The sequence below is a fragment of the Macrotis lagotis genome, chromosome 2 (assembly GCF_037893015.1).
Source record: "Macrotis lagotis isolate mMagLag1 chromosome 2, bilby.v1.9.chrom.fasta, whole genome shotgun sequence".
NCBI classification, from domain to species: Eukaryota; Metazoa; Chordata; class Mammalia; order Peramelemorphia; family Peramelidae; genus Macrotis; species Macrotis lagotis.
Window position 1 is genome coordinate 30,569,409 of NC_133659.1, and position 17,903 is coordinate 30,587,311.

The window sequence follows — 17,903 nt, forward strand, 5'->3', positions numbered from 1 at the left end:
TCTCCCCCCACCCAGTCTGTCTCTCTTTCCCCCACCCAGGGGCTTTGTCTTCACTTAAGTAGCTGCTCAAACTGGGACCCCAAGAAGTTCCTTCCTTATTAGCTGGACTATTTCAGCAGAGAAGAGCTTCTGCAGCCACCTCTCTCCTAAGAAGCCAAGTGAATTAATCCTCCCTCAGCTTTGGTGGGGTGAAATACTTCAAAACATTAAAGGAAGGCGGGAGAGGTGGATTGGGCTCTCTATCAGTTGGAAAATTAATTTGAAAGCAGCAACTTCCCTTCCCATGCCTAAGAACATTTCTATCTACACAAAATAGACTTGTAATAATGTCTCAACTGTTCCCAGCCAAATGCCTCTTCCCATGACATCTGGAGCAGAGTCAGAAACACTAGGGAATGGAAAAAACCAGTTTTAAGAAAACTTATTTTGAGTCTTTTGAGTCCAGTTCACTGTGGGCAAGCAGCAGCTGAAAGGGAAAGAATGAACCTGGAAGAGGCGGCGCCTTCTGGAGGAAAGGCAGGCTACATCCTGATCAAATAAAAGCTCACTAAGTCAAAATGCTGCCATCTATCAACAGGATTTAGCAAATAAAAACATCTGTAGACAGATCAAACACTTAGAAGATGTATTTATTTATTTATTGTTTTCTTGAGCAAACCAAAGTGCAATTATTTTTGGAAAAAATCCTTTAAAACAAATAACTATTAAAAAAAATTAATTCACCAAGAAAACATAACAAATTACAAATTTATCTTTCAAGAGAATTTCCCCCCCAGCCGATTATTATCCTGAACACTCTTAAAATCTCTTAAAGTGTTCCAAAGATCAAACTGTTGAAAATCTCCTTTTCCCTTACCCCCAAGCACATGTTTTCAGGTTTGTCACTGGCAAAGAATTTTGCTTAGGTTCCTTTAAACCAGGAGGAGGTAGGTCCAGTCAGTCTGAAGAGGCCTATTCTCTCCTCCCTCCACCTGCCGTGGCCTCAGGTCACGACTGAATCAAGATGGCGAGAAGTTCAGGAACGCCAGGCATGCCCCTCTCTCCCACTATTCACTGCCAAGAGTCAAGGAGGTTCAAATCAGGTCCAGATTTCTTATGGTCAGTTAAGTAACAAACATGAAAACAGCTCTGGTCCTTGTTTTCTCACTTCATTTATCCAAAAAAAAAAAAAAATTGAGCAGTGACTTCATGAAAAGATTCCTGACATTTGGTCCGCGATCCACATAGCAGGTGGCAAATGCTTTCGAACTCGTTGCTTGAAAAAGCAAGTAGGGACCGTCCTGTGGCTACAGAGTGGGCAAGCATGGCTCCCAAAGGCACGAGCAGGAGAGGAGGGGGGAGGGATCGGCTCTGACTTTGCCGGATGGACAGCTTGACTAATACTAAGCAAGGCCCTGGACTTCCTGTCTACTAGTTATGTAAAAAAAATTTTTTTCACTTAATTACTATCTATTTTCCAGTCATCCAGCAAGACAAATGACAAAGATTAAAACTTTAAACATAGGTAGCAGCTATTGAAGCAAGGGTCAAGCATGATTTATGGAGCGAAATTAGCCTTCTTTGTCAAAAATCTTCAAGACGTCTTCAAACACCTGAAAGAAGGAAGAGAAAAAGAGCCCATGTCCCTGGAGGATTTGTAAGCAGAGGAGGGCCTACATAATTACCTGTGGTTCTTTCAGTCTGTCATCTTTTAAGACTAGAACAAGATCAACAAGGCCCATCCTGCCGGCTCTGAAGGCAGAGGGGAAGCAGTGTACAGGCAGACTGGGGCAGTTTCTCAGCCTCAGAGCTGGAGGGCCCAGCTGGGAGTACTTGGGGTGCATTACACTCAGAGCTCCCCACCCAGCTCTCAGAATCTGGGATCCTGGGACCCCTTCAGACTCCAAGAGCATATTTTTGCTTTGGTTTCCTAGAGGACTTTATCAGCCTCTTCTATTGGTCTAATAGCCTATTGTGATGATGACAAAACCCAAGTTGAAGCGAATATTTCTATGTGTATTTTATGGGAGGATGAAAGTGCTGTGTGGCAGGTCACACCAGCCACAGATGGGGATCCACCGGAGCACCACTGTTTCATCTTAGGCCTGTGCTTAGGGTAAAATAAGGACAGTAAAAACTAGATCAAATAGAAGAACATTAAACAATAGAGTTAAACAATGGAGTAAATAAGCACATTGTCCTCATTTATAAAACAGGACCTGCAATATCACTAGGGCACCTAGGTTAGCTCAAAACTATAGGAGGGACAACAGTAACCCTAGACATGTTTCCAGCACTTGCAGGACCCTTATTTCTGTCTTAATGGGGCACTCTCTGACAGACACCAATGTGCCCTTAGGTTTAGAGAGTCAATATTATTATCCCCATCCTGAAGACAAGAGGCTTAAGACAGGAAGAAACTTTCACATTAAGTCAGAGGCTGAGCTGAGAGCCAAACCCCACAAATGCTTTATGATAGAGGTAATTATGGCACCATGGGGAGAATGGAGGGCTGGAGGGGGTGTCAGAGATCTAATTCTGAGTCTTTTTCTTTTTTTTATTTATTAGCTGTAGCCTTGCCTCAGTTTCCTCATGTGTGTATCAGGATGCTAATATGTATATTAGCTGCCAAAGGGGGTTGCCATATGGCTCAAGGTCATAAAAATCAGCAGCCTTATTATTTAGAGGTTGGCCTGTGCAGGGATACAGTGAACCAGTCTAACTTTCCCCTAAGAATTCCACAGTTAGTGATAGTAGCAATATGGGCAATTGAGCTTTTCCCAGGCCTGTTTATTAAATGTTTATGGTGAAGGTTGCTGTGAATTAGAGAAGCTACCAATAGATTTGCCTGTGATTTACTCTGTTGTACCGTAAACAATTTATATCTCTCTACAAAGATGAAGGACTAGAAATCTCTTGAAACTTTGCAATTAGGTTATGGTCTTTTCTTGATTCTCATCTTCTCTGCTCCTCCCCTTTGGCCTTGTCTTGCTGACCTGGCCTCTCTCCAAAGTAAGCAGACAGCCCCAAAGAAGAGAAGAGTTTGGAGGGGGTCTAAGGGCAGGGAAGTAGGCACAGCAAGCATCAACAAAAGCCTCTTTTGGGGCTCTAAGGGCCTCCAACTAGTCAGGAGATTTAAGAAAAAAGAGTAAGAGGAGAAGGAGGGAAGTGAAGAATCATGAAAATATGGTACCTCTGGAGTAAGTGGGGCCAGGGAAGAGAGAGGACTGGCTTCGAGCATCTGATCTTTTTGGCTAACCCAACCAAGCTACAAGTCTTTTCATGAGCCCATGAAAACTCACAGTTTCTAAAATATTCATTTTTCTAAGCTTAGGAAAAAAAGGTTAAAATGAATAATAAATCACATACTTCTCATAAACAGCAAGTCTGCAGTTATAAAACCCATTCTAGACAGAGAGTTCTATTTTTACCCAATTGCCAATGATTTAAAACATACTAATCTTTCCAATCCTTCCTCTCCTGCCCACATGGACCACACTGCAGATCTTCCAAGGGGAGTGGGAGTGGTGTGGGATACCTACCTCATCAACAGATTTAGAGGCATCCACCTTCCTGACTTTCCCCATTTCCTCATAGAGGTCAATAATAGGCTTTGTGCACTGCAAATAGGTCTGAATTCTGTAACAGAGAAAACATGACCAGATTTGATGCTGAAAAGCCATCTCCCCTTTCACCAGAAATGCTTCAAGTGAGGCTCAGTGGGCTAATAATTCTGCCACTGGATTCAAGGATTCTCCGGCAAGGCATCCAAGATTTCTTGGTCAGGCAAGTCCTCTCCCTGGGCCCCAGTGGTCAAGAGTATCCTTGGGATGATGGCTGAAGGCATCCCGTTGAGGGGGTCAAGGGTAAGGGTTAGACAAACTATACCTCTTTCCTAGGCTTTCCCGGTTGTCATCGCTCCTGCCGCTGCTCTTGCCCCTCTCAAGACATCGTTCAATGCAGATCTGTTCAAAAAGAAGGTGGGGACAATTACAAGATGGAGATGCTGAGCCCAAACCTGTCATTCTCTAATTTGAATAGCTTAAAGGAAGCAGAGGGGAAAAAAGAAAAAAAAAATACAAAACACACAAGATTCCCTGCACAGAGCTCCAAGTGTCTGATTCATTAATCAACAAGCAAAGCCTTTGACGTTGAAGCATGTGGTTTAATTTATATAAATGAGGTTAAACAAGTCCAGAGCACCCTAAGAATCCATTCATGACTCAGTTTTTCCTGGATATTCTTTTACAAACCGCAATAAAAGGAGATCTGTAAGAATGTGGCTCCTTCAGGACATCAACCTATTAGGTATGAATTCTCTGCCTCCGTTTGGGTTCCACGTTGGCTTCCTTGTCAATACCAGATATACCCCAATATTTAATCACCAACACGTCTGCCCTTAAATACAGCATCTCTTGTTAATGACAAATGAACATTCTTTCATCATGAAGCTGTGATCACATTCTAAGTGCTGACTTTGAAGAATAAGTGAAAACAGATTGGTTTGGGGTTAGAAGAAGGGGGTGCATTTTCAAATAATGCAAAGTCTCCAGAGATCCTCTGTTACCACAAACAAGGGCACACTTGTCCTTGTGCCCAAGCACACATCTCAGAGTCTTCAAGGGACCATTTCCAATCCTTAACTTGTCCAGCTATTGATATGAGCTTTACAAATTTCATATTAGAGCAATTATCAAAGGAAACTTAGTATCTTAGTTAAATGATTCCTGGAAATTCAAGCATTTCAATTCCAAATTAAAAACACAGACACACACACACCCCCCACCCCCCCACATGTATGTTTCCAAAACACTTGGGAAGGGAGAAATAAGCTGTTTGTCTCCCATCTCTACAGATGGCATCACCTTTGGAGAACAGCATCAAAACATCCTGGATGCTCTGGCGAGTTAGGAAAGGCCCTCTGGTGTCCCAGGAATGTCCATTTCTCCCCTTTCTCACATAAAGTGGCTCTAAGATAGGGGTGATCCAGCTAGCAGTCTGGGTCAATTCCCATTAAAAAATAAGTAGGCCCCAATTAAAGAAAGGGAACTCTAGTTCTGCAAGGCCAACAGCCCCATTACCAATGGCCAAGTGTTTCATGGGATACTGTCCTTTCAGGCTGAATTCACTGCTTTTGGCAGGCCCTATTGAAAGCCTGAGGGAAAGTCATTTGTGGGCTTCTGCTGCTGATGGCCAAGGGAAGTTAAATATGAGAGGGTTAAGATGATCATTACCTCATTATCACAGTCAAAAAACAGAATGAATGCTACATCTGCTTTCCCATCCATGGTCTTGTTCCAGCCCTGAAGGTTGTCCTGATTGCGTGGAAATCCATCAATCAGGAATTTATTCTTCTGAGCATTGACTGCCATTGTTTGATCCATTTCCTAGGGGTCAAAAAGAAAATTGTGAGTTCCAGAGTTCATTTAAAAAAAGTGACAGCAAGGAGAAAGGCAAAAGAACTGTTTAGGAAAAGGGAGTATCCACCAACATTTTCCCTGAATCCAAGGGAAACCCTACAGGAAACCCACTCCTTTTCTCCCCAAATTAAGACAAGTCCTGAGGCCATCATCACTCCAAGATCTGTTTCTCACTTTTGCCAAATTAAAATTTATGCTTTATTTTTCTCCTCCTTTGGTATAAACCCCACCCAGAGGGGACCAGGCAATATAACTATCTATAATGTATGCAAAACCCCTCAGAAAGAAGGGAGTAGAGTGGAAAGACACTGAATCTTGAGTCAGAATACTCTGGTTCCAGCCCTAACTCTGCCACTTAGCACAAGTCTGCTCACGACCACATCAATTTCCCCTTGGGGTCCTGGGCCCTTCAAATAGAAAAACAAAGAAGGTAGACAAAATCATTTCTGTTTGGTCCCTTGGAGTTTTCTAAAAGGCACAAATAAAAGTAAAGGATTACAATGACTAACCCTTCACCCGGTCCTTTAACCTTCCACTAATACCCTCTTCTGAAGCCTCATCTGGAGGCCAGATCCTGGGGGGGGGCTGGTCACTTCTGAGGCAGAGTCCCAGCTCTGGCAGGTCCCACCAGGCTTGTCTGCTGCCCAAGGACAAGATTCGTTAAACTCAGAGAGATACATGGCCTGACTGCCAAAGGACTCTTTTTAATAGAAGGGGATGGACTGGCCCCAAGTGTTTCCATAACAGGAGTCTCCACCACAAGGTGGCACTACTAGCCTGGAGGACTGTGCAGGTCTGTCTAGAAGATGGGTAGAGGGAGAACAGTTTTGAATGGTGATGTGGAGTCCTTTGAGTTGAGTCCTCTGTGGCCCTGTGCTTTATTTTTTTTAATTCTTTCTGAATATAAAGATTGTCCTGTATCTGATGGATACTGTTAACTGGAGTACTCGTGAGGGAGCTTAAGCACTGACCTGCCCAGTCCAAACAGCTCCCACTAGCATTGGAGGAAAATGGTCCAAGCTGTTCCTCAACCTGTGACTGTCCCTCAATGGACCTCCAGCTACTGGAGCCCTCTCCAGGAGTCTGATTCAAGTCTTAGTATAGTCTAGGAATTCTTTGTCTCTCTTGAACTCCCTGTCTTTTTGGGAGCCAGACCTAGAACTTCATTGGTAGAGGGAATTCCTGATGAACAAAATTCCCTTCACTGATGTCAACTGGCCTGGAGCCCTGAGTGTTTCAGGTGAAGTCCCCTAGCCATTAGAGGCCCAAGGGTCATTCCTTTCTCTCTGAGATAGTCTAGGATCCAAGCTGCAGCAACCTCATCATCCTGGGATGTGAAGACTCCAGGAGCTTTTACAGGATCCTCAGAAGGGTCTCCAACTCAGCTCAGGTTCTTTCTTCTCAGGTAGATCTATCTGCCTGTTCTCTTTATGGATTCCCAAGGTAGAACTCCAGTCTATTATGGCATTAACACAGAATTACAGGATTTGAGAGCTGAAAGAGACATTAAAGATCTCTAGTCCATAAAGCACTGTTGTTGGTGGAGTTGTGAACTGACCCAACTATTCTGGAGAGCAATCTGAAACCATGTCCAAAAGGCCAGAAAACTGTTTATCCTTGGATCCAGCAATACCACTCCTAGATGTACATCCCAAAGGGATTTTTAAGAAGAGGGGAAAAAAGGGAAAACACAATAATATTTATAGCAGCTCTTTTTGTGGTGGTTAAGAATTGCTAACTGAGGGGGATGCCCATCAATCAAGGAATGGTTGAACATGCTGTGATAGACGATTGTGATGGAATATTATTATTCTGTAAGAAACCATGAGCAGGTGGATGGACATACTAATGCTGAGTGAAGTGAGCAGAATCATGCATATATGAATACTAATATTATATGATGTAATAGCAATATTGTATGATGAAGAACCGTGAATGACCTAGTTATTCTCAGCAATACAATGATTCAAGACAATCCCAAAAGGCTCAGGATGAAAAATGCCATCTGCCTCCAGAAAAAGAAATTCTATCTAAATACAGACTGAAGTATACTCTTTTTCACTTCCTTCTTACTTTCTTCCTTTTTGTTATGTTGGAGTTCCTTGTACAAAATGACTAATTTAGAAATGTTTTACATGATTTCACATGTATAATCTATATCAAATCACTTATCTCGAGGAGCACAGAGAAGTGAGAAGGATAGAATTTGGAACTCAAAACTTGAAGGCAAGCAATTTGATAATGATTATACAATATAATTTCATATTCATCATGTTGCGAAAGAAAATACAGAACAAAAAAAAAAAAAACAAGAAAAATAAAGAAAGTAAAGAAGTCTGAGGGGCGGCTAGATGGCGTAGTGGATAAAGCACTGGCCCTGGAGTCAGGAGTACCTGGGTTCAAATCCAGTCTCAGACACTTAATAATTACCTAGCTGTGTGGCCTTGGGCAAGCCACGTAACCCCATTTGCCTTGCAAAAACTTAAAAAAAAAAACCAAAACAAGAAAACAAGAAGTCTGCTTCAATCTGGAGTCTGAATTCATCAGCTATCTCTCTGGAGATGGATAGCAATTGTCATCATAGGTCCTTTGGAACTGTCTTATCAAGCTTCTTCTTAAATGGTAGCTCCCAAAAGCCAACACAATACTCTGGTGGATGTGATCTCAGCATAGCTCCTTATTTTGGAAACTCAATGCTATTAATGTATCTCGATATCAATTAGCTTTTCTGACAGCCACAGCATTGTTGACTGCTCACAGACCCTCCCTTTAGGCACTCTGCTACCAAACACTGCCCTCCTCCAGTCTGGATTTGAAGTTAATTTTTTGAACTCAAAGGAAAGACTTTCCATTTATAGCTACTAATTTTCATCTTATTAGATTCTGTCCAAAAGGTTTCTGCTAAAAGTATCAAACACTTGGCCACAAAGTTCCCAAATAAGCCAAAAGGAGATTAAACTCTAACTGGGAATATTTAACAAAATAAATATAATAAATCATAGATAATATTATATTTTAAAACAAAATAAAAATGTAGCCACAAGGATTCTTATGTACAGATTAGTGGCTACATCTCTATGATACATTATATACATATTATTGTGATATACCTTATATATGTATTAGTAAAGCCTGAATGTATCTGTCACTACACAGTAACCAGGGTTTCTGACTTTTCTGTAACTAAGGGGCCTCTTGCTGAGCAATAGTTGGAACAATTGTCCCTATCTTACCATTCATTCCCCTCATATATTCTCTTCTTTCTTGTACTCTTGCCTTTCCTTAGGTAATTTTTTCCTTCTTTCCTATATTTTTATTACTTTTATTTCCTACACACACACACACACACACACACACACACACACACACACACACACATACACAGAGAGAGAGAGAGAGAGAGAAGAGAGAGAGAGAGAGAGAGAGAGAGAGAGAGAGAGAACTGGTCACATGTAAGGACCTAATGTAATCAATCCTTAATTTAATAGAATATTCCTTCCTCTTTCATTCTCTACTGCCACAAGCTCTTTCACAGTGTGGTCACTGCCCATATGACAGAAATACAATACCCTGATGTTTTCTTTTAGGTTGTTCAAGTGGAAGATGGATTTAATTTCTTGCTTGTTTGTTGGAATGAATTAGTCATCATTCACACTCCTTACCCTTTTTAGCAAGCTGATGGTTATCTCAACTGGCACAATCTCTCCTTCTTTTATGTACTTCTCAATGAGTTCACCGTACTGAGAATCTGGCTTCTTCCTCTCATCACGAAGAAGATCTCCGGCAGAAAGGTGTTTATAGCCAAATTTCTGGGGAGGAAAAAAAATCCAGTCTTAAGCAGGGTCTTTACTTTATATAGAGATGCTATGGTCATATACCATACTCTAAAGGGTAAAAATGTTAGGATTAATACACATTATTGGGGTGGCTAGGTGGCACAGTGGATAAAGTCAGGAGTACCTGGGTTCAAATATGGCCTCAGACACTTAATAGTTACCTAGCTATATGGCCTTGGGCAAGTCACTTAACCCCATTTGCCTTGCAAAAACCTAAATAATGGTAATGATAATAATAATATACATTATTACAGAGCTAAAATTATTAACATGTACATTATCTATGGGAAGAGGGAGGAAAGGAAGAGAGCGGGAAGACAGAAGGAGAGGAAGAAAGAGAAAGTTAGTTCTTGAGAGAGACTGTACAATGAGGAGGCTAGCCTAGCCTGGAAGAGTAGTACTAGTGCCCTTTCCATTTGAAGAAGTCACAGTAGCTGAGTTCTGCCTCGGGGTTTCCTTTCTGAAGTTCTGCTCACTCCTCCCCCTCCAGTCCAGGGTGAGTCCTTCCTTTTTAGTCCTGTCCCCTAGCTTCTTTCCGTTTTCTAACCTTAATATGCCCCTGTTGGGTACCCCTCCCATTCATTACCTTGTGTAAAGGGCTGCAGATGGGGAATTCTATCTTCCTAATTCAACGTGACCTCCCTAGGAGTGAGGACCCTGCCCTTGTACTCTGCATCTTCAGCACCAAGAACAAAGCTTTCCAACAAGACTTTAATGCCTATTAATAAATAAATAAATAAATCTGCCATAGGAAGAAGGAGGAACAACCTAATCTAGCAGCTCACAAACATCTTCCTCCAATCCCCCACTGAAGACTCCCAAAACACCCCCTACACAGACACACAAACACCTACTCTCAGCCCCTTGGCCCCACACTGAGCAGAACAAGGAAACAGCCTTTGCAAACAGAAACAAGTCATGCCCTAACAGAATGAGGGCCTCTCAGCCACCAGGTAACTGTCACCACTTCAATCAAACATGTAATAAGCCAACTTGAGTATTTATTTAACAACCAACTGTTGTTTAAGACTAAGCCAGGACTGGACTCAAGCTTCCACTGAAGCTGCTCCCTCCAAAGTTACCAATGATTCTCTTTGACACCAAATCCAGTGGCCTTTGACACTGTTGGTCACTTTCTCCTCCATGATCCTCTCTTCTCTCAAGACCCACCTCTCTCATTCCTCTGCCAAAGATTTCCAAACTCAATCAGCTCAGTGACCTTTCCCAGATGAAACAGGTTTCCCACCTCCAAGACAGCTAGCTATGGGCTCATAGGGCAAACCAAAGCCTGTTTTCTTTTTGGGGGATATGACTAGTACAAGAATTTTTTTTTTTTTGCTTGACTCTACATAATTGTAACTCCTGCCTTTCTAATGTTGAGGGCAGGAGAGAATATGGAATTGAAAATACAATAAAACTGAATTTTTTTTTTAGAAAGGCACAGATTTGAGATGGAGTGCTGTGTGCAAAAATGAACAAAAGTCAGGTCCACTGGGACAGAGTGAACTGCAAGGGTAGACTTTAAGAAGAGTGGAAGCGGGGCAGCTAAGTGATGCAGTAAATAGAGCACCGGCCCTGGAGTCACGAGTACCCGAGTTCAAATTTGGTCTCAGACAATAATGACCTGGCTGTGTGGCCTTGGGCAAGCCACTTAGCCCCATTGCCTTGCAAAAACCTTAAAAAAAAATAAAGACTGGAAGAGTGGGAAGGGGCCTGGCTGTGAAGGGCTTTAAATACCAAACAAAGTAGTTTATATTTCAGACAAGAAATAGAAAGTAGGCCAGCTGGGCTGAAATGCAGCATGTACGCTGGGACTGTGAAATATCCACAAGGAGACTGCTTAGATGGTCAGGGGTTTTAAGTGCCCCAGAAGAGTTTGCACACGGTTGGAGCTAACAGTGAACCACTGACGTGTCTTGACCAAGAGCCTGACCTGGTCAGTCATGTGCTTTGGGCATATCGTCCTGGCAGCTGTGTGGCTCACAGGCTGGAGAAGAGAGGGATGGCTGAGGGAGGTTCTTCTAACAGAACAGTCCTCCATTAAGTTTCCTCAGGGCTCCAGTGATCCACAACTAGCCATCTCTAAAGAGCACGGACCTTTCATTCTTACGGACTGCAAATATTCAGTCACTCCTTCTCCAAGAGACAGAACTTCTGGATTCCAAGGAAAAAAGGATTATCTGGGAGTCCTGGCTCTTTTCTTATTGTTTATGGGTTTCCGTTTGCATGCACGCACACACACACACACACGCACACGCATACGTCCTCCCTCCAAACCCCTTATGAAGCAGGCAGTGCCAGTATATTATGATAGCTGGTACTGAAGTCTCTCTCCAAGGTTTGCAGACCCCTTTCAAACACTCCATGGATGAAGAGGAAACAGAAACCTCGCTCCAGGTCATACAACTATTAGCTCAGGACAGTGGGGGCTCCAGGGCTTAGCCATCACAACACAATGCCCCTGAAATGCCTGGACTCTATTGCTAGGGAGAGAGTATCAGCAAGAGCCAGTGATTTCCAAAGGGTCTTCCAGCCAGGGAAGTCCTGGGACCAGAATTCACCCCTAGGCCTCCACAATCCCAAATTCGATACTCTGGTCTCTAAAAGGAAGCATGTGGCCTGCCTGGATGGTTTCTAAGGATCCTTCAGTGACTCACTTCAATGCCTAACCGCTTCTGCAAATAAGTGAGATGCAGGAAAGGACCAAAGGTCAGACTAGAACTCAGGAATAGCTTTGGTAGAATAGAAACTGTGTGACCTTGGACAGGTTAGGCCTGTGTGGCAGTTTCTCCTTCTATAAAATGAGAGGATTGGACTAGACCTGGACTTCAAAGCAGTTTTTTTCAGCTGACACCCCATGTTCTTTGTGACAATAGAACTCTGTTTTCTCATTTGTAAAAGGAGGATAGCAATCCCTATAGTATTTCCCTAGAGGTGCTATTGGGAAGATCAAAAGCAATGAGCTCAAGTAAGGGCTTTCCAAACCTTAAGGGTCAGTCAGGAAGCCTTGTTTAGGCACCTCCTCTGAGCAGGCCTCTTCCCACTCCAGTTCCTTCCTGCTTCTAGGCCAGGAGGTCCTGAACTCTGGCAGCATCTTTGCAGCCCTGCCCACTCGGCCTTTGGAAAAGGCTTTCTGGTCTCTTGGGTCCCAGATCCCCTGGAAGCTTCTCCCCAGGTTGAGGCTCATCTGCTTTCCCTCTCAGGACACATTTTACAACCATAAGCATCTAGTGTCCACACAATTTCCCAGGAGCTCCATTGTTTGTCTTTGCTGGGTCCCTGCTGGCCTGCTGCTGGGCCTGGTGATGCCAGTCTGGGATAAGTAGTGCCCAAGTGAAGACACACACATTAGCAAGCAGGCATCAGAGTGCATGCTTGCATGGCGCCCTCCCCCGCCCCCAGAAGACCCACTCCATAAGGCTCTGCCTGCCACAGAGGCATTATGAATCCCAGTTAGTAATTTAGAAATTAGTCCATCTGTGGTGTGCTTCCTGACATCGGAGAGTTGAGATTGCCAAAACGAGGCCTGCATGAAAGTGGGTTTTAGTAATTACATTCTGGTTTGATTGGGATTTTCTTTAGGGAAAAAAAGAGCAATGAGTTATGAGGTACAAAATGGTTTCTAAAAATAGTAGCATCATTTAGGAAGCAAAAATAAGCTTCTTCGACAAAGCCTAGAATTTCACTCAACATGAGGATGACCTACAATATTTATTGCACATGGGTCAAACCCACACAATGGGCTTTCTACCCAATGAAAATTTCTTTCTGAATTCCAATTCTAGAGTTACCCACTAGCAATTACATTTTGCAATTTATTTTTCATGTCTTACCTCTCCAGGGACTGAAGTCTTTGCTGAACTCTCCCCATTCCAAAGTTGTGGGTTGTTTGTTTTTCAATCAATCACTGGTACAGTAGTGATTAGAGTATTTTATCATAATAAACGGCATTTAATGCTTTCAAAAGCTTTCCATCATAATCAAGGGATAGCCAAAGCAAATTTTGAGAAAAGCAAGGAAGGAAATTATGGAGCCTTAACCCAACATTTACCCATTCCCCAAAAGCTCCTAGCAATTGAAAATGAGGCCTAATTGCAGCCTCAGTATAAGGATACAAAACCACAACAGGTTATAAACTACAGGAATGAAAATTCTAACCTTTCTCTTCAACCTCCAGTGGGAAAGGTATCAACTCAAAAGGTTTCCTCAATCTTCACTTTCTGATACCTTGCCATTAAATTACAACACAACTTAATAATTGTTTTATATATTGCTCTCATCATCTGAGGTTTAAAAAAAAGCACAAGATGCTTTTTATTTCATGACTATTATTACAAGCAGTTCCCATGTTGATGATGTCATGACAACAGCTGCCTCAGAGAGTCTGGATCTGTTTCTTTCTTGGGCACTTTCCCTGGGTCTCTTCTCTTTTCCCACTTCCTTGCTCTAGTCTCTGGGTGGCAGGTGCCACCTTGAGCCTTTCACTCATGTAGACTATGAGTGACTGGTGTTCTAGGCCCCACGCTCACCCTGGATGTTGGGCAGGCAGCAGCGAAGGCACAGTGGGAAAACAGAGGAGGTTGTCAGATGCACACATACCTCAAAAATACCTGGTGTGGAAAACCTGCCAGCTCTGCTGAGTTCAACTCACAGCTCAGAGATCTTACAGAGACATCCAGATAAATGTACACTGCATCTCGGTTATCACTAAAATCTACTCATGAGCACCATTCTGAGACTATCTTTCTAGTTTGAAGATGATGTTATGATCCATCCCTTCTTCCAAAACAGAGCTGAGTGTGGGATCTGAACTCATAAGGGCCAGCACACCTTATAACAACCCATCCATTCATTTCATCTTCCTTTCAATTTTCCTGTAGAGCTTTTCCCAAGGTATATTGATCAAAATGGCTGATTAATGATACCTCCAACCTCCCTCTCCCCCAATATCAGGGAGGCAGTTGGGTGTGCAGTAGATAGAGCACCAAGCTGAGTTCAAACCTGGCCTTAGACCCTTACTAGCTATGTGACCTAGACAAGTCACTTTACCCTGATTGCCTAAGTTTCCTTATGTGTAAAATGAGTTGGAGAAGGAAATAAAAAACTACTCCAGGCTCTTCAAGAAAACCCCAAAGGGGATCCAAAGAGTCTGACACAACTGAAATGACTAAATAACAACAGAGAACTTCTCTTTGAGGCTGAGTATGACTACTTCACAATTCCCAGATGCTTCAAACTGGCCAACTTTTCAGGTTTCTTTCCAATTCCACCCACAGAGAGTTGGAAAAAGTCACCCCCTTCCCCCATACCAACCATTTAAGGAAAGTTATTGTTTCAAAACTGGCAGCCTCCAAATGGGAGAACTGAAGGTTTACCTCCACCCTTCCCGCCCAGAGCTTGCAAATGTGCTGGGCCAGGCCAGTTTAATTGGAAAGTTACATAGAACTATAAACCTTAGAAGCTGTAAAGCCACTTGCCCTTTTCATAAGGAAGCTTGTACAAGTCATTTCCAGATCAACAAGGAGCTTCCACTCCAATTAAAGGATGAAAGAGGACTTTTAAAACTCACATCCTACGAAAGAGGGGAAAGGGGACATTTCAGTTTCCCCCCCTCCCTCCAGCTTGGAGGGATTACAGTTTATTTCCCTGCAATGTTTTGTTCTTCATGCAAGAAAAATGTTGAATTCCTGCAATCCTTAAAATTTTCCTTACAAGGTAAAACGGAAGTGGTTGAGTCTCTGAAGAGGAAGGGAAAAAAATGTCTTTTGAGAAAAGTTGAAATTTATAAAGTATTAGATCAAGTTTGTGGCAGGGTCAGGGGAAGATCAGCTGACGAGCCCCTGCTAAGGAGACCACTTCAATGCTCTCCATTTATAGAGCACTTTTTGCCTAAAACTATGGAGAGTCTGCTTACAGGAAAAGAAGGCCACTTCTTCAGAAACAGACCCAGAATCAATCACCTGGACCTACTGGCCAAGGTTCATCTAGCCTTGCACCTCCCAGGAGAAGGAGCCTGGCTCCTTTCCAGGCAAGCCAGGTCACTTGTGTTATAACTGGAGGAAAGATTTGCTGGCATCAAGCCTATGTTGGTCTTTGGATACCTTTGCCCTGGTTAGTGACAGAGTTGGGACCCAATGTATTTCCCTCTAATACTGGAATCTTAGCCAGATGGTCAAGTCATCAACCAGCATTCCTAAGGCCTTCATTAATAGGAATGCAAAAATGGGAAGCAAATAAAAAGCAACTTGAGTGGGGTGGGGAAGACGACTAGCAATTGGGCAGATTGGGAAAGATCTCAGGAGGGAGTGATTCTAGAGCCAAGCCTGGAAGATTTAGGCATAGGAAACTGTATAAAGGTATGGAGGCTGGAGATGGGATATTGTGGAGCAGCAGTTTGGCTGAAATATGCCCAGGAGGGAAGGGTAGGAAAAGGATGGGGGAGAAGAGGTAACATGATGTGAATCTTAATGCTCAGAGGAGCTCTGAGGTCTGGAGGAGTTTGTATTTTATCACAGAGGAAATGGGGCTATATGGATGCTTCTTGAGCAGAGATCATTCAGCAGCTCCTGGCTCAGATTAAACCAAAGGCTATCTGAATACCTGTAAAACCGGGAAGGGATGGGCATATACCAGTGTTTCCCAAATTCTGTTTGTTTTATATGTTTAGTTCCACCTAACATAAATGTGGATTCATGAGAAAATCCCAATGTCAACAATATTTTTATTCTAAAATATAAAATGTGAATGTTACATGAGTCAACATTTCAATAGGAAAATCAGTCTAATTCTTTTTCTCTTTTGCTCCCAAATGTACTAAACTCTATTTCATCTCAGGATATTCCACACAGCCAAACACCCTGATTGGTTCTATCAATATATTTCCACTCAAAAAAAGAGCTCTGTGGCCAAATTCATCTGGGAAATGCAGCCATGAGCCATTCTGGAAGCAGATTGGCTGATGTACTATAGGAAAGTATGCAGAGGTGCCCACACCCTTTGGTGTGTCACTAATATCAGACCACACACAACCAGAAAGGACGTGCCAACCACAATTAAGCAGGGACCACGTGTTCCGGAAGCCTAGACCTCCCAACCCCGGGTTCCAGTGGCACTATCCCTGATGCCCACAAGAGCCTGGAGAACTAGAAGGTCAAACAAATTCTACTCAAGGCATTCCATGCAAGCATGTACATAGACAGCTAGGTCTGAAATGAGAGGGACAAAAGCACAACCTCACACACATAACCACAAACTGCAAATTAATAACAAACAGAACTACCATGGATACTTCCTGCATCTGCTTATGAGTTGAAGAGAGGGAAAGATAGCAACAAGAGGGCTCATATTCAAAAATTCTAATCCCAGAGCAAGCAGATTCAGGAGTATAGACTGTGCCAACTTTACTGGGGAGACAAAAAGGGCAGAAACAGTCCCTTCCCTCAAAAAAAAAAGCTCCCACACTAACAAGGGAGACAACTGGGAAATAAGCAGGGACTATATGCCCACAGGAGGGACTGTCTCCTGCAGATGGTGGATTTCAGCAGCATCTTCAAGGGAGTCAAGAATATTAGGAGATGGAGGTGAGGAGGCAGAGCACTGAGTGACTAGGAAGCAGCCCGTGGGAAATGATGGCTACCATCGATGCATTGCCTACTCTGTGAGGTGAGTAGAGAGATGGGGACGTACAGCGCAGACACTGCAAAGGCAATCTTGCCAGATCTGGCAAGACTGGGTGTATAGGGTGAATGCAGGTGAGGGATCAAGAATGACAACAAGAGGACGGCTAGGTGGTGCAGTGAATAGAGCACTGGCCTTGGAGTCAGGAGGACCTGGGTTCAAATCCGACCTCAGACACTTAATAATTACCTAGCCGTGTGGCCTTGGGCAAGCCACTTAACCCCAATGCCTTGAAAAATCTAAAAAAAAAAAAAAAAAAAAAGACAAGATTGTGATTGTGGGGGACTGGGTGGATAGGGAGGCCTCTGACAATCAAAGGGAAGCTGGGAAGAAGGGTAGGTTTGTTGGAGAAAGAGAGTAAGTTGAATGTTGTATTTGAGATATAAGATACCCAGTTCAAGATGACCAGAAGGCAGTTGAAGATATGGTTTATTCAGGAGAAAGACAAAGGTCATCTGGGAATCACAGAAATATAGCTAAAAGAATCCCCAAGTTTGAGTGAACTAACAAACTAGAAAGGAATGAGACACTTGTAGCGTGAATGACCTGGACAAAAATCCAACAAAAGAGACTGAAGAATAGTGGGTCAGGGAAGAAGACAACCAGGAAGAACATAATATCACAAACATCGAGAGGAGAGAAGGCCAGAGCTAACAAGGCTGGAGAAAGGCCATTCAATCTGATATTTTAGAGATCATTGATAACATTGGAGAGAGCTGGTTCAGCTGAAAGATGAATTTGGAAATCAGAGGGCTTAGAAGGGACAGAGTAGAAGAAATAAACATAAATAACTTTTTTTAGGAATTTAACCACAAAAGGGAGAAGAGCTAACAGTGCTAACCAGGGTGGCTGGATCAAGTGAGGGAAATGAGTGTGTTTATAGGTAAAAGGGAAGAAGTCAATAGGCAGAGAGAGACTGAATATAAGTGACAGTGAAGGGATGGTAGAAGGGGGGCAATCTGCTGAAGGAGCAAGGATGGAATGGGATCAT

The 17,903-nt window shown here is 43.0% G+C and overlaps 1 protein-coding gene across 1 annotated transcript in view; it reads right to left on the reverse strand.

The window, feature by feature from the left end:
* Positions 1-611: 611 nt before the first annotated feature.
* CMPK1 (cytidine/uridine monophosphate kinase 1) overlaps positions 612-17,903 on the reverse strand; it is a 30,625-nt gene continuing 13,333 nt past the window's right edge. Inside the window, exons 2-6 of the mRNA XM_074221496.1 lie at positions 9,062-9,208; positions 5,214-5,366; positions 3,868-3,944; positions 3,522-3,618; positions 612-1,592 (exon numbers count right to left, since the gene is read on the reverse strand). Of these exons, the coding sequence (XP_074077597.1) occupies positions 1,551-1,592; positions 3,522-3,618; positions 3,868-3,944; positions 5,214-5,366; positions 9,062-9,208 (516 nt within the window). The 3' untranslated portion in view covers positions 612-1,550. The remainder of the gene's footprint in view (positions 1,593-3,521; positions 3,619-3,867; positions 3,945-5,213; positions 5,367-9,061; positions 9,209-17,903) is intronic.